General features: G+C 47.0%; 2 protein-coding genes across 3 annotated transcripts in view; one reads left to right on the top strand and one right to left on the bottom strand.

The window, feature by feature from the left end:
* Positions 1-22,548, bottom strand: part of LOC144604424 (uncharacterized) — a 267,429-nt gene that overhangs the window by 125,849 nt on the left and 119,032 nt on the right. The window contains exons 1-2 of one of the 2 annotated variants that reach the window (XM_078418818.1): positions 11,121-11,270; positions 10,123-10,220 (exon numbers count right to left, since the gene is read on the bottom strand). In XM_078418818.1, coding sequence (XP_078274944.1) covers positions 10,123-10,220; positions 11,121-11,199 — 177 coding nt within the window. In that variant the 5' untranslated portion in view covers positions 11,200-11,270. Of the gene's footprint in view, positions 1-9,951; positions 10,221-11,120; positions 11,271-19,747; positions 19,801-22,548 lie in introns of those variants that run through there. The other variant, XR_013548720.1, reaches the window with a different exon arrangement.
* On the top strand, positions 10,430-22,353 carry srxn1 (sulfiredoxin 1 homolog (S. cerevisiae)). Its single transcript, XM_078418817.1, has 2 exons — positions 10,430-10,705; positions 20,594-22,353. Exons 1-2 carry the CDS (start codon positions 10,430-10,432, stop codon positions 20,801-20,803), a joined length of 486 nt encoding a protein of 161 aa, XP_078274943.1. The 3' UTR covers positions 20,804-22,353.

A 22,548-nucleotide genomic window follows, 5' to 3' on the forward strand; every position in this document is an offset into this window, starting at 1 on the left:
ATAATGAAAAATCATCCAATAATCAGCAACTGTAACAAATTGCTGAGTAAACCATAACCCATGATCAATGCTGGTTAACACATTAACAGCAGCCGGTCACAGACCCTGCATTAAAGGATATTTTCCTATCTCCTGTTGTATGTAACAACCACCAATCATTTTATAGATTATAATCTCAAAAACTATTTAAAATATATGATCGCAAATAATAGCATTCAGTCTAGAATTCTGAGTACGATTCGGGTGTTGTCATGAATGTCCTCTCTCCTTTCTTCTTGCTTCTTGCTCTTCTCTCTCTCCCCACCCTCTTTTCTCTTTCTGTCTTTCTCCTTCTCCACCCCCCCCCCCCCATAATTTTCCCTTTCCATTCTCTGTCTCTTTTTCACGGCCATCCCTCTATCCCCATTCTTTCTTTCTCTGATCCTACCCTCCTCATTCTCTCCTTTCCCCCCTTCACTTTCTATTATCTATTATCTACCGCTCCACATTTTATCCATTCTCTCTTACTCTTCTTTCTTCTCCCTCCTTCCTTTCTCTCCCCCCTCTCTCTCTTTCTCTCCCTTTCTTCGTTGGTCTCCCACCTCTCTCTGTCTTTCTTCTTTGGTCACTGTCCCCTTTCCTTCTCCCTCTCCCTCTCCCTCTCCCTCTCCCTCTCCCTCTCCCTCTCCCTCTCCCTCTCCCTCTCCCTCTCCCTCTCCCTCTCCCTCTCCCTCTCCCTCTCCATCCCCCTCTCCCTCTCCCTCTCCCTCTCCCTCTCCCTCTCCCTCTCCGTGAAATTCCCACTGTTTCTCTCCTCTCCCTCTCTCTGTTCCCTCATTCCTTCCTGTCCCTGTAATCTTTAAATAACACAAATAGCTAGCATTATACTTAGATTTAGAGAAAATAATTTTGTATATAAAGCAAAAATGTATATTCTGCTGCATCAATTTATACTTGCACTGGGTTTTTATTGTACACTTCATTGTGTACAAGATGTACACAGTTTCGGGAATTTTCCATACTATTTTATTCTTTATAAAGAAAACAGAATTTGAACACACAACTGTAGAAAGCACAATTGTACCAAACCTCTTTGCCAAACTTCAAGGAGATTAAATGATATAAATATCTCTGCCGCTTGTCTTTATTTGGTATTTCTTACAGAAATTCAGATGAATGAAGCTGTCCTTTATAATGACCTGAAGATTTTAATGTACAGGCCCGAGTTCATTCATTGTGTGGCGATTCCCTCGACTGGTGACTCTTTAGACTTCAGAGATACAGTGCGGAAACAGGACCATCTGCCTACCAATTCTGCACTGACCAGCGATCACTCCATACACCAGCACTATCCTACACACTAGGGGCAATTTATAATTTACCAAAGCCAATTAACCAACAATTCCTGCATGTCTTTGGAGTGTGAGGAAACCGGAGCATCCAGAGAAAACCCACGCGGTCATGGGAGATTGTGCAAACTCCATAAAGAGAGCACCATAGTCAGGATCAAACCCTGGTCTCTACTGCTGTGCCACTGTGCCTCCCTAAGTGATACATTTTAACTGCTCGGACAAAGACTATTGATAGAATGCATTATCTTAGCATCAATGTAATATATAAAAGATCCAAAGGAGGGAGACCATCATCCTCATTCGGGCTCAGAACAAATTTTCAACCCTTCCCATCCATTTCTCTGCTCTAGGTTCCCCAATCTCCTGTCACTAGAACATAGAACATAAAACAGTGCAGCACAGACTCACAATATCCAAATGTTCACGCCGAACACAATGCCAAGTTTAACTAATCAACTAATCTCTCAGCCTGCATGTATTCCGTATCCCTCCATTGCCTGGACAGTGTTTCAGGTTGAGGCTCTGAAAAAGGGTCCCGAGCCGAATTACTCTCTGTTTGTTTCCCTCCATGGACTCTGCCTGACCCACTGAGTTCCTCCAGCATTCAAGATTCCACCATTTGGAGTCCCTTGCGTGTCTAAACAGCAATATTTTTGAATAAATTCGTCATGGAAAAGGAGCAAATTGAAGAGTGTGTTATTTGCCTCTGTCACCTATTTGATGGGGGTCTATATTGTAAAACAAAGCCAATTATTGTTCCATACCAAACCAATTATAACCCAGTGCTGCCACCTACAGGCTATGGAGAGGATGGATTCCATCTCCACTACCAGAAAGAGTGTACCCAGGGGTTTGATTTAGGCTGAGGACATTGGATAAGGGGTTACAATGGGGCTACATTGGGAATATTAAATGCAGTAGATGAGGTTAGAAGAGGTGCATGTCTAACCTGGATGGCCTGCTGAGGTTCCTGGATAGAGGTTGGCACGGTGGTAGAGTTGCTGCCTTACACTGCCAGAGACCCGATTCAATACTGACTAAGGGTGCTGCCTGTAAGTAGTTTGTACATTCTCTCTGTGACTGCATGGGTTTTCTCCAGATGCTCCGGTTTCGTCCCACACTACAAAGACGTACAGGTTTGTAGGTTAATTGGCGTCTGTAAATTGTAAATTGTCCCTAGTGTGTAGGATAGTGTTAGTGTGTGTGGTGGTCGCTGGTTGGTGCTGACTCAGTGAGCCGAAGGGCTTGAATTCGAGCTGTATCTTTAAATTCTAAAGTCTAAAGTAAAAGGTGAGGGAGGAGGTATAGGGACACGTATTACACCTCCTGAGGTTGCAAGGGAAGGTAACTGTGGAGGGGGTGGTTTGGATGGGAAGGGATGAGTGAACCAAACAGTCGCAGAGGGAGTGTCTCTACAGAAGATGAAAAAGGGGTGGGGAGGGGAAGGTGTGATTGGCGGTGGATCACATTGAAGATGGCAGGATGTTTGGAGAATGATGTGTTGGATGCGGAGCTTGGTTGGGTGAAAGGTAAGGACCAGGGAAACTCTATCTTTGTTCTGACTGGAGGGAGGGGAGTGAGAGAAAAAATGCCACTTCCTTTTTTGCAGCTCTCTTACCCCCCCCCCCCCCCCCCCCCCCAAGTCTGAAGAAGGGTTCCAACCCAAGACATCACCTATCCATGTCCTCCAGAGATACTGCCTTTAGACTTTAGAGATACAGCACGGAAACAGGCCCTTCGGCCCGCCGAGTCCGTGCCGACCAGCAATCACCCCATATATTAGTACTATCCGACATACTAGGGACAATTTACACTTTTACCGAAGCTAATTAACCTACAAACCTGTACGTCTTTGGAATGTGGGAGGAAACTGGAGCACCCAGAGAAAACATACATGGTCACAGGGAGAACGTGCAAACTCCATACAGGCAGCACCCTTAGTCAGGATCAAACCCGGATCACTGGCGTTGTGAGACTGAAACTCTACCGCTGCCCGTTGTGCCACCACTGTGTCACCCTAACCCATTGAGTTACTCCAGCATTTTGCATTTTAATTCTAAACCAGCATCTGCAGTTCCTTGATAGGCACAAAGTGCTGGAGTAACTCAACGGGTCAGGCAGCATGTCTAGAGAAAAAGAATAGGTGACATTTTGGGTTGGGACTCTTCTTCGGACACTGAAGGGTTCCGACTCGAAACGTCATCTATTCTTTTTCGCCAGAGATTTTGCCGGACCCGCTGAGTTACTCCAGCATATTGTGTCTATCTTCGGTATATACTAGCATCTATAGTTCCTTCCTACACATTTTGTTTACAATTCCTTGTGTTTCCCATTGACAAAGCGATAAAATCCAATTATTCTGCTGTAGTAATTTAGAGTCTGAAGGAAAGACCCGACCCAAAACGTTGTCTGTCCGTTTCTCTCCACAGATGCTGCCTGATCCACTGAATTCCTCCAGCACCTTGTGCTTTTGTCAAGATTCCAGCATCTGCAGTTCCTCGTGTCTCTGATTTTCATCTTCATTTTTAACACAGCGCCCTCTTCACTCACTAGATGGCGATGATGCCCTATGTCAGATAACTAGGCCCAAAAATAGTCCAAACAAAAAAATGCTGGAAACACACATCAGGTCAGGCAGCATCTATGGGAAGAGAAACGGGTTAATGTTTCAGGTGTGTTTCAATGCCCACAGTCCTGCTGAGTTTCAATGCTGTATTTCTAAACTCTGAATTCTAAAACAAAGTGCTGGAGTAATTCAGCAGGCCAGGCAACATCCCTGGAGAACAAGGTTTTGGGTCGGGACCCTTACGTGTGCTGTCTGTATGGAGTTTATATGTTGTCCCTGTGACCCCATGGGTTTTCTCTGGATGCTCTGGTTTCCTCCCACTTTCCAAAGACATGCAGGTTAGTAGGTTAATTGGCCCTCTGTAAAATTCCCCCCTAGTGTGTAGGGTAGAACTAATGTATGGTTGATTGCTGGTCGGTGCGGACTCAGTGGGCTGAAGGGCCTTTCTCCAGACTGTATCTCTAAACTAAACTATGCTTCCCTGTTCCTTACCCTTCACCCAAGAAAAGTCTGCATCCAACACACCATTCTCCAACTATCCTGCCACCTTTAAATTTCTTTGATGTCCACAGCTCAGAAATTATTCGGCAACAGTTTGTTTTGCTAGTGATACAGCATGCAAACAGGCCCTTTGGCCCAGCGTCCACTCCCTACACACTAGGGGGAATTTACCAGGACAGGACTGTCCTGGACAGCGATAGCAACATTGGTTGACGCAGGAATAGAATAGGGCGTGTAAGGGTAGGGATAGGTGTGCAGAGATAGGAGTAGGGATCGGGATATGTTTAAGGATAGGGGAGGAATAGGGGTGTGTTTTCAGGCTAGCGATAAGTGTGTAAAGATAGGGGTAGATGTAGAGGCAGTGGTAGGAACAGGGGTGTGTAAGGTGTGTAGAGATAAGGCTAGGAATAGCGGAAAGTGTAGACATAGGGGGTGGGGAGGGGGGGGGGGGGGGATGGCATTGGAGATGGGGGTCATGTAGTAACTGATTCCTATTTAAGGTTCCACATTTACATGGTCGTTCCTGTGAAGAGGTATTTCCTGTCAGCAACCCTGAGCAACTCAATGTCTCATTTCACATCCCCCTCGATCTGTTTTCTCTCATTAAACGATCAAATCCTTCCAACGCCTTGACCACCTGAATGAGATCACCCCTAATTACCCCTCAGATGAGGGAACATGGGCCATGCAACGTGTGTATTTCCATTATCTTGAAACAATCTCCAGTTCTACTTTATGATATATATGTGGGAAGAAAAGAATTCCGTGGTTCCAGGACATCTGTTCGACATGAACGTTCGGTGTTCCCTGAAGATTAATCCAGATTTCAGTGGAGTTCACGAAACTGCACTCATTAAAAGTAACTTGTGCAGCTCTGGACTCTGGCCAAGAACAGCACTCTCCGAGCCTGCAAGAGCACTGAACACAGGAACCCGTCCAAAATAAATCCTCGCTTGTTGCAAAAGGAGCAAATGATGCACCAGGGGAAGCACGAACTACGTTTACTGAAGCAGAAAACCTTTTCCGTCTGAAGAATGAAGACTTCACTCTGAAGGTTCTCAAACTCAAAAAGTCGCCTGTCCATTTCCCTCCACAGGTGCTGCCTGACCCACTGGGTTTCTCCACCACTTTGTGTGTTGTTCAAGAATCCAGCACCTGCAGTTTCTTGTGTCTCTGGAAAACTTTTTCCCATTGTTAAAGTTGCCATAGTTTTCGTTTTTGGGTTTCAGAGACACATCGCGGAAACAGGCCCTTCGGCCCACTGAGTCTGTGCCGACCAGCGATCACTCAAAGATTCAATGATACTTTATTGTCACATGCACCAAGGTACAGCTTTGTTTTACATACACCCCTGGTTCCCCCTTCATTCTTGGTTCCCACCCCACCCCCCCCACCCCCCCCCCCCCACTGCCGGTCCCCCATTTGTTCTCGGCGGCCTCGTTCCATCCTACACACTGGGGACAATTTACAGAAACCAATTAACCTGCAAACCCACACATCTTTGAAAAGTTGGAGGAGACCGGAGCACCCGGAGGTAAACCACGCGGTCACAGGGAGAACGTACAAACTCCGTACAGACACCGCCTGAGGTCAGAATCGAGTGAGTTGGTGAATGGTGAGTCCGCTATTATGGTCATAGGAGCTCTCATAATTTTGTCCGGATTAAAGGAGGTGCCAGACCACCAGTTGCCGGAAAATCGATGGTGGACCTGTATCACGAAGCATCATCCCATCTCTGAAGGAAGATCTGAAGACATTAGTTCATGATTCCACCATCCAGAAATTCATTGACTGGTGTGGAAAAAGAATCGTGACTGTGTAGATAAGTGTTGAAAGCTACCAGATACAATGTGAGTTTAACCTTCCAAACAAGTCAGTTATTTGAAAAAAACTGGGCACAGGACAAACGTTTTGATTCCCAGATTGTTCACTGACCTTGGTTTGGTTCCAAATCGCTGCCAGTAGAAGGTTTAAGAAAACAAATGGAACCCTCGAAGCTGTCCAATTTTAATCAGTATTAGAACCATAAAATCAACAGCAGGGAAATGCGAGAGCTGGTTTATTTAATGGAGTAAATCAGGAGGTTAATGGCACTTCCTAGAATAGACCTCACTAACATATTGAACAGGAGGTTAAATGAAATCAGTAACAGATTGGAATCTCACTATTGGATTATGTGGAGAGTCTTTAGACTTTAGAGATACAGCATGGAAACAGACCCTTCGGTCCACTGAGTCCATACCGACCAGCGATCACCCTGTTCACTAGCACTGTTCAACACACTATGGATGATTTACAATGTATGGAAGCCTATTATCCTACAAACCTGTATGTTTTTAGAATATGGGAGGAAACTGGAGCACCCAGAGAAAATCCACACGGTCACAGGGAGAACGCACAAACTCCACAGAGACAGCACCCAAAGTCAGGATCGATCCCGGATCTCTGGCGCTGAAAGGCGGCAATTCTACTGCTGCGCCAGTGTGCCGCCCACCAGTCATCTGACTTTTTCTAATGTTATTTCACGGTCAGCACTGGTTATCAGCCAGAAATTTGGGGATCAAATCCCATCCCAGCCCCAAGGGCTAACAATCCAGGTAGATATTCCTAATGTAGGCAGAAGGGACTGCAGGTGTTGGAATCTTGAGCAAAACTGGAAAAGTACTGGAGAAATTCAGCGGGCAGACAGCTTCTACGGAGGGAATGGAGAGATGACGTTTCAGGTCAGTGGGAGGTGGGAGAGAAAGCTGAAAATAGAGGTGGAGGCAGGACAAAGCTTGGCAAGTGATAGGTGGATACAGGAGGCGAAGGAGGTTTTGAAAGGCAGATGGGTGGAGTAGGTGACACTGGGTAGAGATGAAACGGAGACAAAAGGTGTCAGATACGGAGAGAAAGGAATGAAATGTAAAGCCGAATGGCCTAATTCTGCTTCAATGTCTTATGATATAGGTGCAAGGTATAAGCGAAAGAGCGGGGATAAAAAAGGAATGAGGGACTCTTAATGCATTACTGAAAGTGTGCTACATTGTTGGATGTATTACATTGTAAGGAGCGTCACGGTGGTGCAGCGGTAGAGTTGCTGCTTCACAGAGACAGAGACCCGGGTTCAATCCTGTCTACGGGTGCTGTCTGTACAGAGTTTGTATGTTCTCCCTGTGACCACGTGGGTTTACTCCGGGTGCTCCGGTTTCCTCCCATATCCCAAAGACGTGCAGGTTTGTCAGCTAATTGGTTTCTGTAAATTGTCCCTTGTGTGCAGGATAGAACTGGTATATGAATGGTCGTTGGTCAGTGCAGTCTCAGTGGGCCAAATGGCCTGTTTCCATGCTGTATCTCTAAACTAAAACTAAAACGAAAACTATTATCTTCTAGGTGAGATTTTTAGTTTAGTTTAGAGATACAGCGCGGAACCAAGCCTTTCGGCCCACCGAGTCCGCACCGACCAGCAATCCTCGCACATTACCACTATCCTACATACACGAGGGACAGTTTACACTAATACCAAGCCAATTAACCTAAAATCCAGTACATCTTTGGAGTGTGGGAGAAAACAGAAGATCTTGGAGAAAACCCACACGGTCACAGGGAGAACGTAGAAACTCCATAGAGACAGCATCCATAGTCGGGATGGAACCCGGGTCTCTGGTGCTACAAGCGCTGTAAGGCAGCAACTCTACCGCTGCACTGACTTCCTCTGCCCTTCTGGTGGGTGTGAAAGCTCCCAATGTTCTGCTGGGGGAGTTTTGGCTTGTCGATGTTTAAAACTTACCAACAAACTGGAAAAAAAAAGTCAAATTAAGTCGTTCACCCATTAATCTTTGAGGAGTTGGTTGTGCAAAAATTAGTGCCTCAATTCCCATAGACGCCATACTACATAATTGGTCGTAAAGCACTTTGGGGAGTTTTGGAGGGGATAATGTCAATACAGCATGGAAACAGGCCCATCGGCCCAACTAACCCACACTGACCAACATGTCCCATCTACACTAGTCCTCGCTTTCGACACATTTCCTTCTAAACCTATCCATGATCTTATACACCTACAGAAGATCTACAGAAGATCGCTCCCTTGTGAGAGGTAAATGCACAGTATCTTGCCCAGAGTTGGGGAATGGAGAACCAGAGGACATAGGTTTAAGGTGAGAGGCGAAAGATTTAATAGGAACCTGAGGGGTAACTTTTTCACACACAGCATGGTAGGTGTATGGAACGAGCTGTTGGAGGAGACAGTTGAGGCACGTACTATTACAACGTTTAAGAAACATTTAGGCTGGTGCATGGATGGGACAGGTTTAGAAGGATATGGGCCAAACGCAGGCAGGTGGGACTAGTGCAGATGGGACATAAGACAATAACTGCAGATGCTGGTACAAATCGAAGGTATTTATTCACAAAATGCTGGAGTAACTCAGCAGGTCAGGCAGCATCTCAGGAGAGAAGGAATGGGTGACGTTTCGGGTCGAGACCCTTCTTCAGACTGGGACATGTTGGTCGGTATGGGGAAGTTGGACTGAAGGGCCTGTTTCCACGTTGTATGACTCTATGGCTCTGAGATCACCTCTCATAAGCTTACTATGGCATTTTTCTCTGCAAAGCCAGTCTCTCTGGCAGGGTCCAAACTGAACACTATCGCAGCAACAGGGCAGTTGGCCACGTGATATCGTCCTTAAAGGAGGTATGGTCCAAGGTGCCGCAGTTTGCAAGCAACAAGCAAGACGGCCATCGCGTCGAGGAGAACCTTTCAAAAGAGGGAAGTACATTATGCACCGCCTTAGTGATGAGATGATCCACCCTTAACTGAAAGGCTGAAACTAACATTATTCAACGTGGCGGCCACAAAAGAAACCTACCTTCCATATTGGGGAGGGCAGTTATTTGTTTTTGAATTTAGATTCACTAATTATTTGAGTGAGTGATTGCACTGTTGCCACTGGAGGGCACGCCGTGCACTGCGGCTCAATGTTGCGGCCACACTTTGCTCCCATTTGGCTGGTCTTCTCCCATCAGCACATCTCCGGCTCCCCCCCCCCCCCGACGCTCCTCGCGTCCCGACACCTCTCCCCGTCCCTGCGCTCCTCGCTCCTCCAGGCTCCGGCCGGACTCTGCTTCCTGCGGCTCTTCGGCCCCTCGCCACTCCTGCTGGCCCTCCAGCCCCATCTCCATCAGCCGGTGCTCAACACCTCGAGGCTGGGGCCGCCGAGCAGAGCCGTGTCCTGGTCCCTCGGCTCCCAGTGCCCGGCCCAGCCCAGCTCTCGCTGCCACTCGGCCTCTCCCCGGCTCCTCTCCCTCTCCGGGCTCGACACTCCTCTCCTCCTCCTCCTCCCCCTCCAAGGTCGTTGAGCCTTTCCTCCCTGGACCCTTCGTCCTCAGGCGGGTCGCCGACCTCCAGCGCTCGCTGCTTCTGCCCCTGCAGATCCTCCAGGCCCCTCGGCCCAGGTTCTTCCTGCTGCTCCTCTCCCAGCTCACTCAACCCCCCCCCCCTCCTCCTCCTTCCCCCCCCCCCCCCCCCCGCCCCCGGCCCTCTGCTTCTCAGCCTTGCTCTCCTGCCTCCCTTCCCGGCCAGCATCCCCCCTTCTCCCGCCGGTTGGCCAGACGTCTTCCCAGCTGCTTCTTCCAGCCCTTCTCCTGGTTCCTCTTCCTCCGCCAGATCCTCCAGCTTCTTCCTCGTCGTTTACAGCACAAACATTGTGCCCTTTGGCGGCTTTTTTAAAGGTAAGAGTGTACCTGTCGCATGAGTTGGTCGTGTCTGCTGTCAGCTGCCATGTCCATGTCCTCCAGATGGCTTGAGCGACTCTGTGCGTCACGACCTGACGTGCAATCACCTAATAGAAACATAATTACACGCCGAGGGTTAAAAATATAAATGGGTGAATTTTTCCCGGTCAGGTATCCGATTGGAAACGAGTCCCTGTTGTGTGTGTGTGGGTGTGTGTGTGTGTGTGTGTGTGGGTGTGTGTGTGGGTGGGTGTGTGTGTGGGTGGGTGTGGGTGGGTGTGTTTCATGTACGTGTGTGTGAACTGGAAATGATACGATGTACTCACGCCAGCTGATCGCAAGCAAACTTCAAGCCTTGCTCCGGCGCTTTGTAACTTCACCCACACTTTGCAACATGCACGGAGACAGATACATTCAGAGCGCCGGAGCACCGCACAACAACAGTCCCCGCGGGGAGCGAGCAGGCGGAATACAGAGCATCCACTCTGATAATATCCCGGAGACTCACAATGTACCCATGAGGATCCTCATCAGACCCTTCCCGCCCGTGTTGGACGAAGATAAAGTCAGGAGTTTAATGGAATCCATCCAGGTATGTAACGTATAGTTTACATCTAGTATTGAAGTGTTGAAGATGGGATACAATTCAGTGGACAAGAAGGGTCCCGACCCAAAGCGTCACACATTCATGTGTAGGAAGGAACTGCAGATGCCGGTTTAAATATCTAAGACAGACACAAAGTGCTGGAGTAACTCAATGGGTCAGGCAGCATCTCTGAGGGAAAAGAATAGGTGACGTTTGGGGCCGAGACCCTTCTTTAGAACTTTAGACCCGTCTGAAGAAGGGTCTCGATCCGAAACGTCACCTATTCCTTTTCCCCAGAGATGCTGCCTGACCCGTTCAGTTACTCCAGCACTTTGTGTCTTTTTGTAAACCATCATCTACAATTCCTCGTATCCACAATTCAGTGGCTGTTTGCGAACGATACTGAACTAATAATCCTTACTGTCAACACTGAACTGGACGTGGGGCTTGCTTGACTGCCAGTTAAAATCTAACATTTTCATTTTCTGCACTGTAGTCATTTTTTAAAGTTGACAGGAACCTGGTAAGGTGATAATATTTATACAGGTTGTTTCGTTTGCAGTCTGCGGCGTTGATGGTTATTGTTAATTGAGTTGTGATATTACCAATGTGAAACTTCCTGCTTTCAATATCTTCCGGTTCAAGAAAGGGGATGAATAAATCTCGAAGATAGATACACAAAATGCTGGAGCAACTCAGCGGGTCAAGCAGCATCTCTGGAGAAAAGGAATAGGCGATGTTTCGGGTCGAGACCCTTCCTCAGACTGAGAGTCAGGCGGGGGGGGGGGGGGGGGAGAGGGAAACTATAGACATGAGAAGGTACATAACAGATCAGAGCCAGCACCATGACCAAAGAGCCCACAACGGTCCATTGTCGGCTGTGGAGGAGGTGATAGCAAAGAGATACGAACAGTGAATCTAGCAGGTCGCCCAGGTGTAGGGGGGATCGGAGAGAGAAGGAATGTAGGGTTACCTGAAGTTAGAGAAATCAATATTCATACTGCTGTCCAAGCAAAATATGAAAATTCCCCAGGGAATCCAGAAAAATAAATTATATAAATGGCTAATATTTATATAGGACCTTGTCCAATCCTAATATACTACACCTTAAGTAACTAATCCCCTAATAGTTGCCAACAACACACGACACAAACTTCAACTTTGATGATGACACTTTATCATTACTTGTACCTGTGTACTCAGGTACAGTGAAATTCTTAGTATTGCATACAATCCAGTAAAAATCATACTATACATAAGCACAATCATAGATAAGTATAAAAGTGCAACTATTGTAGTGTAGTAGTAGACCTCACCGAGACAGTACACAAGGAGTCGCTGTGTTTCTGGCACCCACAAAGCTTCAAAGTTCTTAAAAGTATCGGTGCGAATGCTATTATCGTATCTGCCTCCACCACCCACCCCCCCCCCCCCCCCCCCGGGCAGCAAGTTCACCGCCCTCTGAGTGAAAAAAAGCTTGCCCCGCACATCCCCTTCCAACTTTGCCCTTCTCACCTTAAAGCCATGCCCTCTAATATTTGTCCTTTCCTAAATGTTCTGACTGTCTACCCTATCTTATCTTATCTTATCTTATCCTAGTCTTATCTTGGCCTTTAAGGCCCATTGTCCTGGCAGCACCGCTCCACTCCTGTGTCCGCCACCAACTTGAAAACGGCCCTTTGTCCAGCGTCCGCTGCCATCGTCTCTTCCCCGGTTCCTGGTCTTCGGGGTGAAGCAGGAGATGAGCCTCGGACGACTCTAGGTGGGTTCTCAGCACCATGCTGTGTGAGCCAGGCCTGTGGTCACGGTGTGGCCACGGCTCACCGGGAGCTTCTGCTGGTCGAGAATGAACCTCTCTGGACTGTCTTTGGTTGCACTAAGGTTATGTTTGCACTAGTATTGTCATAGAGTCATTGAGCGTGGGAACAGGCCCTTCAGCCCAACATATCCACACCGACCAACATGTCCCATCTACATTAGTCCCACCTGCCTGCGTTTGGCCCAAATCCCTCTAAACTCGTTCTATCCATGTATCTGTCGAATTGTTTCTTAAATGTTGCGATAGTCCCTGCCTCAACTACCACCTCGGCAGCTCGTTCCAAACACCCACCTACCTTTGCGTGAAAAAGTTACCCCTCCTATTAAATTTTTCCCCTTCACCTAAAACCTATGTACTCTGGTTCTGTGATTCTGTGCGTCGACCTAATCTATCCTTCTCATGATTTTATATACCTCTCTAAGATCAAATATTGTGGTTATTAAAGTCATGTTTTTTTTTGTTTAATATATATTATCTAAGTTATCTTATTATCTAACTTATATAATTTTGTTTGTTACATATTATATTATATGTTGTCTGTGTTTATTATGTTTACAGCCCTGTTATGCTGCTGCAAGTGAGAATTTAATTGTTCCACTGTCGGTACATATGACAATTAAACGCACTTGACTCAATGTAGAACTAGAACAATACAGCACAGGAACAGGCCCTTTGGCCCAAATGCCTGCACTGAACATGATGCCAAATTAAATTAATCTCTTTTCCCCTCCATTCCCTGCATATCCATCTGTAAAGGCCTCTTAAATGCCACTATTGTATCTGCCTTCACCACCACCCGGACAGCGAGTTCCAAGCATTCGCCACCCTCTCTGTGAAAAAAAACTTGCCCCACACATTTCCTTTAAACTTTGCCCCTCTCACCTTAAAGCTATGCCCTCTAATATTTGACATTTCCACCGAGGATAAAGGTTCTGGCTGTCTACCCTATCGATGCCATATAATTTTATCTGCATTCATCAGGCTTCCCACTAGCCTTCGATGCTCCAGAGAAAATAATCCAAGTCTGTCCATCCTCTTGTGTGGCACAGTGGCACAGCAGTAGAGTTGCTGCCTTACAGCGCCAGAGACCTGGGTTTCTATCCTGACTGCAGGTGCTGTCTTTACGGAGTTTGTACGTTCTCCCTGTGGCCACCTGGGTTTTCTCCTGGTGATCCAGTTTCTTCCCGCCAAAGACGTGCAAGTTTGTAGATTAATTGGCTTTTGTAAAATTGTAAATTGTCCCTAATGTGTAGGATAGTGTTTGTGGGGATTGCTGGTCAGCATGGACTCGACGGGCTGAAGGGCCTGTTTCCGCACTGTATCTCTAAACTGTATCTATGTGGAGGGCCCCACACGTGAGAAGGCAATACTGGATCTAGTATTGGGAAATCGGGAAGGGCAAGTTAATGAAGTGTGTGTGGAGGAGCCTTTTGGGACCAGTGACTACAGTTCGATTAGGTTTAAGATAGTTATGGGTAGGGTCGGAGAGGGTCCATGTGTTAAAATCACTGGGGTAAGGCCAATTTTGAGGGTATGAGAGAAGGTCTCGCTCAAGTTGACTGGAACAGGTTATTAGAGGGAAAAGGAACATCAGCCAAGTGGGATGTTTTTAAAAGTGTACTGAAGCTCAAGATGTGTACGTTTGCATCAGAGTGAAGGGCAAAGCAGGCAAACGTAAGGAAGCTTGGCTGACGAGGGAAATTGAGACGTTAGTCAAAAACAAGAGGATGCATGGGACAGGTATAGACAGCTGGGATCAAGTGCATCCATGGAGTTTCGGGAACTAAGGAGTAAGCTAAAAAAGGAAATCAGAAGGGCAAAAAGGGGCCAGGAGATAGCTCTGGCGGGTAGCATTAAGGACAATCCCAAAAGATTTTATAAATGCATAAGGGGGAAAAGGGTAACTAGAGAGAGAGTGGGATCTCTCAGGAATCAAAGCGGTCACCTCTGTGTGGAGCCACAGGAGATGGGCAAGGTCCAAAATGAGTATTTCTCCTCTGTATTTACTGAGGAGAAAGACAGTAGGACGGAGGAAATTGGAGCAGTCACTGGAAGTGTCGAGAGCAGTCAGGGTTACTGTCGAAGAAGTACTGAAGGTACTGTCGTGTTTGAAGGTAGACAAAACTCCAGGGCCTGATCAGACATATCCGAGGATATTGTGGGGAAACTAGAGAGGAAATGGCGGGAGCCCTGGTTGAAATTTATGAGTTGTCCTTAAATACAGGAGAGGTGCTGGAAGACTGAAGGGTGGCAAATGTTGTACCTCTTTTTCAAGAAGGGCTGCAGGGAAAATGCTGGGAACAGCTTAACATCTGTAGTTGGTAAGTTACTGGAGAGTATTCTGAGGGATCGGTTATACATTTGGATGGGCAAGGGCTGATTAGGGATAGTCAGCATGGTTTTGTACGTGGGAGGTCGTGTCTCACAAATCTGATTGATTTTTTTGAAGACAATAGACAATAGACAAGACGTGACCAAAAAGGTTCATGAGGGCAGAGCTGTAGATGTTGTGTACATAGACTTCAGTAAGGCATTCGACAAGGTTCCGCATGGTAGGCTGCTCTGGTACGTTAGATCGCATGGGATCCAAGGAGAGATAGCTGAATGGATAGCAAATTGGCTCCATGGAAGGAAGCAGAGGGTGATGGTGGAAGGTTGCTTCTCGGACTGGATGTCTGTGACTAGTGGTGTGCCTCAGGGTTCGGTGCTGGGCCCATTAGTTTGTTATCTACATCAATGATTTGGATGAGAACATACAGGGCAAGATTAGCAAGTTTGCTGATGATATAAAAGTTAGTGGTTTTGCAGATAGTGAAGATGGTTGTGAATGATTGCAGCAGGATCTGGATCGTTTGGCCAGGTGGGTGGAGGAATGGTTGATGGAATTTAATGCAGAGAAGTTTGAGGTGTTGCATTTTGGGATGTTGAACAAGGGCAGGACCTACACTAAATGGGAGGCCTCTGGGTAGTGTTGTAGAGCAGAGGGATCTAGGAGTACAGGTGCATGGTTCCTTGAAGGTCGAGTCGCAGGTAGATAAGGTGGTCAAAAAGGCTTTTGGCACTTTGGCCTTCATCAGTCAGAGTACTGAGTATAGAAGTTGGGACGTTGCTGAGACCGCATTTAGTTTACTGTGTTCAGTTCTGGGCACCATGTTATAGGAAAGATATTGTCAAGCTTGAAAGGGTTCAGAAAAGATTCACGAGGATGTTGCCAGGACTAGAGGGTATGAGCTATAGGGAGAGGTTGAGTAGGCTGGGTCTCTATTCCATGGAGTGCAGGAGGATGAGGGGAGATCTTATAGAGGTATACAAAATCATGAGAGGAATGGATCGGGTAGATGCACAGTCTTTTGCCCAGAGTAGGGGAATCAAGGACCAGAGGACATAGGTTCAAGGTGATGGGGAAAAGATTTAATAGGAATCTGAGGGGTACCTTTTTCACACAAAGGGTGGTGGGTGTATGGAACAAGCTGCCAGAAGAGGTAGTTGAGGCTGGGACTGTCCCAACATTTAAGAAACAGTTAGACAGGTACATGGATAAGAGAGGTTTGGAGGGCTATGGACCAAGCGCAGGCAAGTGGGACAAGCTGGGACATTGTTGACCAGTGTGGTCGAGTTGGGCCGAAGGGCCTGTTTCCACACTGTATCACTCTATAACTCTGTGACTCTGACTAAACTCTCCTTATTGGTAATGCCCTGTAATCCAGGCAGCATTCTGGGTGAACTCCTGTGCACCCTCTCCAAATCCTCCTCATTCTCCTCGTAATGGGCAATCGGAACTGAACGCAAATGTATCCAAATGTATCCTAACCCAAGGTTTATGCAGCTGCAACGTGACTTCCTGACTCTTATACTCAACCAGTTTCCTGACTCCTATCATACTGAAGGGTCGGTCTAGATTTTTGTGCTCCATTGTCTCCAGGAGATCCTAAAACAATAAACAAGAACAAGGAGTCTCTTGATGATACGGGGTGATGGAGTGAGCGCCTCAATGACTAATGCAAAAATATAGACCATACAAACATAATGCAAAGCTTTGAAGTCTGCCTCTGGTAAGGACAGGATACGTTATCCATCCATCGAAAGCCATTTCTGATAGATGCTCTTTGGTCTGCATGAAACTTGCTGGTCTCCCAGCAAAGCGAGATTGTCCATCAGGGAATATTGCCGACTAGTGGGGAGGTCAGTACCTGTGATGGACCGGAAATTATTTGAAAACAAGGATGAGGATTCTGTAATCAATTCACTTTTAACCTTGAGCCCGAGTCACTCTGGTCCAATGTAAACATCCCTAGTCTTTCTTCATAACTCAGGTGTCTAATTCCATTTGTTAACTTTACTTGTTCGTCTTTGTATTCCTTCCAAGGTCAGGATATCCCCCCTTTGGTACAGTGCCCAGAACAGTAAACAATACTCAACATGGGATGGGTCAGTGCTTTGTATGAGTTAACTATCAACTTCCTGGATTTGTGCCCAATCCATTTAAGATACACATCTTAAGAATCTATTTGGCTAGTTTGTTACCACTGCCCATTGTGCTGATTGTGTAAAGGTGTTTTCCCCTGTAACCTCCTGTAAATTCCTTGTCCGTTTCCTGACTCGTTTAATTTGTCGCCATTGTTTTCTCCTCTTTGACCTCCGCTGCCTAATTATTTTTTTTCTCGCTGGACTAAATGTTGGAGCAGATCTTGGAGCCGATGCCAGCGCATGTTCCGGGATGTCCCTGCTGGGGTACCTTTTCACATTCAGAGACGGACGTCAAGTGCTGCTGGAATGTGTAGGAAGGAACTGAAGGAGGGTCTCGACCCGAAACGATACTCTTTCCTTCTCTCCAGAGATGCCGCCTGTCCCACTGAGTTACTCCAGCTTTTTGTGTCTCTCTTAAGTGCTGCTGGAAGGTCACCAACTCGGTGAAAGACGCTCTTTGGTCTGCCCGAACCTTGTTGACCTCCCAGCAGAGCGAGATGTCCGTCGGGGAATGTTGCCGACTGGCCCGCTCCAGACTGCAGGAGTACGTGCTGAGGGACGCACTGAAGCTCGGTGCAGCCAATGCCAAGGCTCTGTGGGGGAGGACCACAGTCTAGGGTCCTTCCGCTGTTGGACATTGGGGGGCAGGGAGTGGTGGAGACGCCCCTCAAACAAGGGAAGGGATATCACCTCAGGGGGCCGCACGAATGGTAAGGGTGCTGAGTACAATGATATTTCTGTGAACACTACTAAGTTCAATCCTCGTGAATATATGTGCAGCCGCTGAGAATGTCGGAGGAATTTTGCACAGTTTTTGGTTTGTATATATTTTAAGATTTCGAATAAAGATTAGTTTGGTTAAAAAAAAATTCCCAACAGCCAGTCCAAACTTTGGGCCTTGGTGCCAATTACTGTGGCACCACCTCTGCTGCTCGGAAACAGGGAGAATGCCACAACCGTCACCGTCGGCACCAGGGCACCATCTGCACCAGGGCACCATCTGCACCAGGGCACCATCTGCACCAGGGCACCATCTGCACCAAGGCACCACGGCACCACGTCACCGTCTGCACCAGGGCACCATCTGCACCAGGGCACCATGTCACCATCTGCACCAGGGCACCACGTCACCATCTGCACCAGGGCGCCATCTGCACCAGGGCACCACGGCGCCATCTGCACCACGGCACCACGTCACTGTCTGCACCAGGGCACCATCTGCACCAGGGCACCATGTCACCATCTGCACCAGGGCACCACGGCGCCATCTGCACCAGGGCACCACGTCACCGTCTGCACCACGGCACCATCTGCACCAGGGCACCATCTGCACCAGGGCACCACGGCACCAGGGCACCACGGCACCATGTCACCATCTGCACCACGGCATCAGCGCACCATGTCACCATCTGCACCAGGGCACCATCTGCACCAGGGCACCATGGCAACTGAAGAAAAAAGTCACAAAGTGCTGGAGTAACTCAGCGGGTCAGGCAGCATCTCTGGAAAACATGGATAGGTTTTAAGTTGTAGTTTTAGTTTAATTTATTGTTACTTGCACTGAGGTAGAATGAAAAGCTGTCTGCAGAAAGGGCTCCGACCCGAAAGGTCACCTCATCCTTTTCTCCAGAGATGCTGCTCTGACCCGCGGAGTTACATCAGCATTTTGTATCTATCCTTGGTATAAACCAGCACCTGCAGTTCCTTCCTGTGAAAAGGTGTTTTGTTGCATGCTCTCAAGCCAGCAGAAAGACTATACATGATTACAATCAAGTCGTTACACAATGTACAGATACATGATAAAGGGAATTACATTGAGTGCAAGATAAAGTCCAGTAAAGTTCAATTAAAGATAATCCGAGGGTCTCCACTGAGGTAGATGGTAAGTCAGGTCTGCTCTCTAGTTGGTGATAGGATGGTTCAGTTGCCTGATAGCATCTGGGAAAAAACTCTCCATGAATTAGGAGGTGACATTTTGGGTCAGGACCCTTCTTCGGATGTCAGTCCTAACCCTAACTCTTGGCCTATCAACCCTGCTCTGCCATTCAATGGGCTCCGGATGTCATCTCCTCATTCATGCCAGTTCCCCATGGACCTCCGTTTCCCCAAAGAAGGAACGTCACCTATCCATGTTGTCCAGAAATGTTGCCAGACTTGCTAAGTTACTCCAGCACATTGTGTCTTTTTTTGTAAATCACCATTTGCAGTTCCTTGTGTCTCCATTCTATAGCAACTGAGGCTGTCTGGTGTGCTAGCATGGTAGAAAATATATCAATATCATTCATAGGAATGAGAGATGCCAGCTAACATCAGATAGGTAAGTAAGTATTTTTTATTGTAGAAACTAGAAACACTGCAGATGCTGGTTTCCATAAAAAGACACAAAGTGCTGTAGTACCCAGAGGGTCAGGAAACATCCCTCGAGAACATGGATAGATGAGGTTTCAGGTCGGGACCCTTCTTCAGACTGAATAGGTGACGTTTCAAGTTGGGACCCTTCCATAGGTGATGTTTCGGTTCAGGACCCCTCATGTTATTTATTACTTATTTTAGCTTTGACTTTTTGATTCTTCTTCTAACTTTTAGCATTAGTGTGTTTTTAATGTTTTAAATGTATAATTTTATGAATATTTTAAGCATCACTGCTTATCTCTTTACCCATCTACACTAATCCCATTTGCCCACTGTGGTAGTCTGTGTCCTGCCTGTTTAAGTATCTGTCTACAATTCCTCTTAAACATAGTGATTGTGTGTGTATGTACCTTAAATCTTCCACCTTTGTCCTTATACCATGTTCTCTTGTTTTTGATACAACCTGTGGAAGTGAGAAAAAAAACAAGAATAATTGCTTTCCTAGTATATTATTTACCGAAGAAGGGTCTTGACCCGAAACGTCACTTATTCCTTTTCTCCAGAGATGCTGCCTGACCCGCTGAGTTATTCCAGCTTTCTGTGTCTATCTTCAGTTTAAACCAGCATCTGCAGTTCCTTCCTACACATATTATTTATTTTGTTTTCCTGCTTGTGAGTAGAAAGGCCAATTCAGGCTGATGAAGGGGCCTGACCCGAAACGTTCTCCAGAGCCTCAGACACCTCCACAGGCAATCAGTTAGGGCAGCACAATGGCGCAGTGGTAAAGTTCCTGCCTTACAGCGCCAGACACCCGGTTTCGATCCTGACTACAGGTGCTGTCTGTATGGAGTTTGTATATTCTCCCTGTGACTGTGTGGGTTTTCTCCGGGTGCTCCGGTTTCCTCCCACGTTCCAAAGACATACTAGGTTTGTAGGTTAGTTGGCTTCAGTGAAAATTATAAATTGTCCCTAGTGTATGGGATGGTACTAGTGTACGGGGATCGCTGGTCGGCGCAGACTCAGTGGACCAAAGGGCCTGTGTCTGCGCTGTATTTCTAAAACTAAGACTAAATTGAGGAAGGGTCTCGACCCGAAATGTCACCTATTCTTTTTCTCCAGAGATGCTGTCTGACCTGCTGAGTTACCCCAGCTTTTTTGTGTCTATCTAAACTAAAGGTAAGGCTGGTTAATGGTTGATATTCCTTTCTATCCTTGGCTGAAAATGAACCAACTGCAACTTTTTCTTCCGTCGGCAGAACTCAGAGCAGCTCCACAACGTACCTCCGATCGACGTTTTGTGGATTAAGGGTCAACAAGGTGGTGATTATTTCTATTCCTTCGGAGGGTGTCATCGATATGCAGCATATCAGCGATTGGACATGGAAACCATTCCCGCCAAGATTGTCAGTTCCACCATCGCCGACCTACGAATGTATCTGGGATCTTCAACCCCTGATCTCCAGTGATGAGAACCAGGGAATGTCCTGACTGAAGCAACTATCTGTCTCCTGATTCCAATGCCAATGTTTCGTTTGCTAATTGGAGCAGTCAATATAACTATTTTAGATAATTTCAAGAAAGATCAGAAATGAGTTAGAGCCATACAGCGTGGAAACCGGCCCTTCAGCCCACACTGTCCAACATGCCCATCTACACAAGTCCCATCTGCCTGCATTTGGCCCATATCCCTCCAAACCTGTCCTATCCATGTACCTGTCCAAATGTATCTTAAATGTTGTGACAGTACCTGCCTCAACTATCTCCTCCGGCAGCTCGGTCCAAACACCCACCATCTTTTTGTGAAAAAGTCGCCACTCAGATTCCTATTACATCTTTCCCCTCTCACCGTAAACCTATGTCCTCCGGTTCTCAATTCCCCTTCTCTGGGTAAAAGACTCTGTGAATTTACTTTATCTGGTCCTCTCATATTAACTCTCATACTCAATATTTTACACTCAATATTTTTTAATCAGGTTAATGCCATGATTTATCTAATAATGCTCCTGTGAAGATTCTTTGAGCACGTCACTGTATTAAAGAAATCATATAAATCCTGGTTTTACCAGAGGGTGGCAAAAAAAAAATGTAATTGTACTTAGGTCCATATGAGAATAAAATACCATTGAATCGTTGGTTTCCTTGTCCATTGATGACTGTCGCAAGTATCAACATCACCACCAGAGGGCAACGTGTCACACATTTAAATCTGGGAAATACTTAAGCAGAGAACTAAGTGATCAGGAGGAAACAAAACTTAGACTGCTGGAGGAAGCATGGAACAAAATTATACAATAAAAAAATAGAACGGGACAGCACAGGAACAGGCCCTTTGGCCTACAGTGATGCACCGTCGTGGATGAAGGTTCCCGAGATGCGCCATGGAACAGATCAAAGAAAGTCCCGGCATGCCCCCCGCGCCCATGTGCAGCAACAGGCCCGGCTCGTTGCCGCGAAGAATGACCCTGTGGGCCGCTGCCTGCATGGGGGAGTTCGAAAGCTGCCGTGGTCGGCCCCAAAGACCGGAGATCCGAAGAGGAGGGGACCGCTGGCGACGACGGGCCAAGGAATGGGCCCGGTAGGAGAGGAGAGGAGAGGGTATTGCCTCCAGCGCCTTCAATGTCCGCTGCAGAAGGCATCCACAAGACGCAGAGGCGATCGGGCGAGGAGAGGGATGTCAGTTCACAGGCTGAGCCGGTCGAGGGTGACGGAGGAAGCCATGCAGTAGCCGAGGGCTTACCTAGATCAAGCACGTGAACCGGAGTTTGGACTTTCTTTTTGTGAAATGGTGCCAAAATATGGCGACTCATGCATGTGTGATCCATGCAAAACAAATACCACTGTGCACTGCAGACATGACAATAAAGCACCATTGGAAGTTGACTCTTTAAGCATTGATGTTTCAGTCAAACTGTCCCCGAATAACCGTTGAAATGTCAGTCAGTCTCTTAAGTGTTGAGAGGGTTGGCATGTTGAGCTGCACAAACCTTGCAGTTATAGAAAATAGGACATTGAACATGGAATAGTACAGCACAGGAATGGGCCACAATGTCTATGCCGAACCTGACACCAAGTTAAACTGGTCCCATCTGCCTGTACATGATCCGTATTCCTCCATTCCCTGCACACTTCCATGTGCTCATCTAAAAGCCTCTTAAACACCACTATCGTTTCTGCCTCCACCACCACTCTGGGCAATATGTTCCAGGCCCCC

Source organism: Rhinoraja longicauda, chromosome 22 (genome assembly GCF_053455715.1).
Source record: "Rhinoraja longicauda isolate Sanriku21f chromosome 22, sRhiLon1.1, whole genome shotgun sequence".
NCBI lineage: Eukaryota > Metazoa > Chordata > Chondrichthyes > Rajiformes > Arhynchobatidae > Rhinoraja > Rhinoraja longicauda.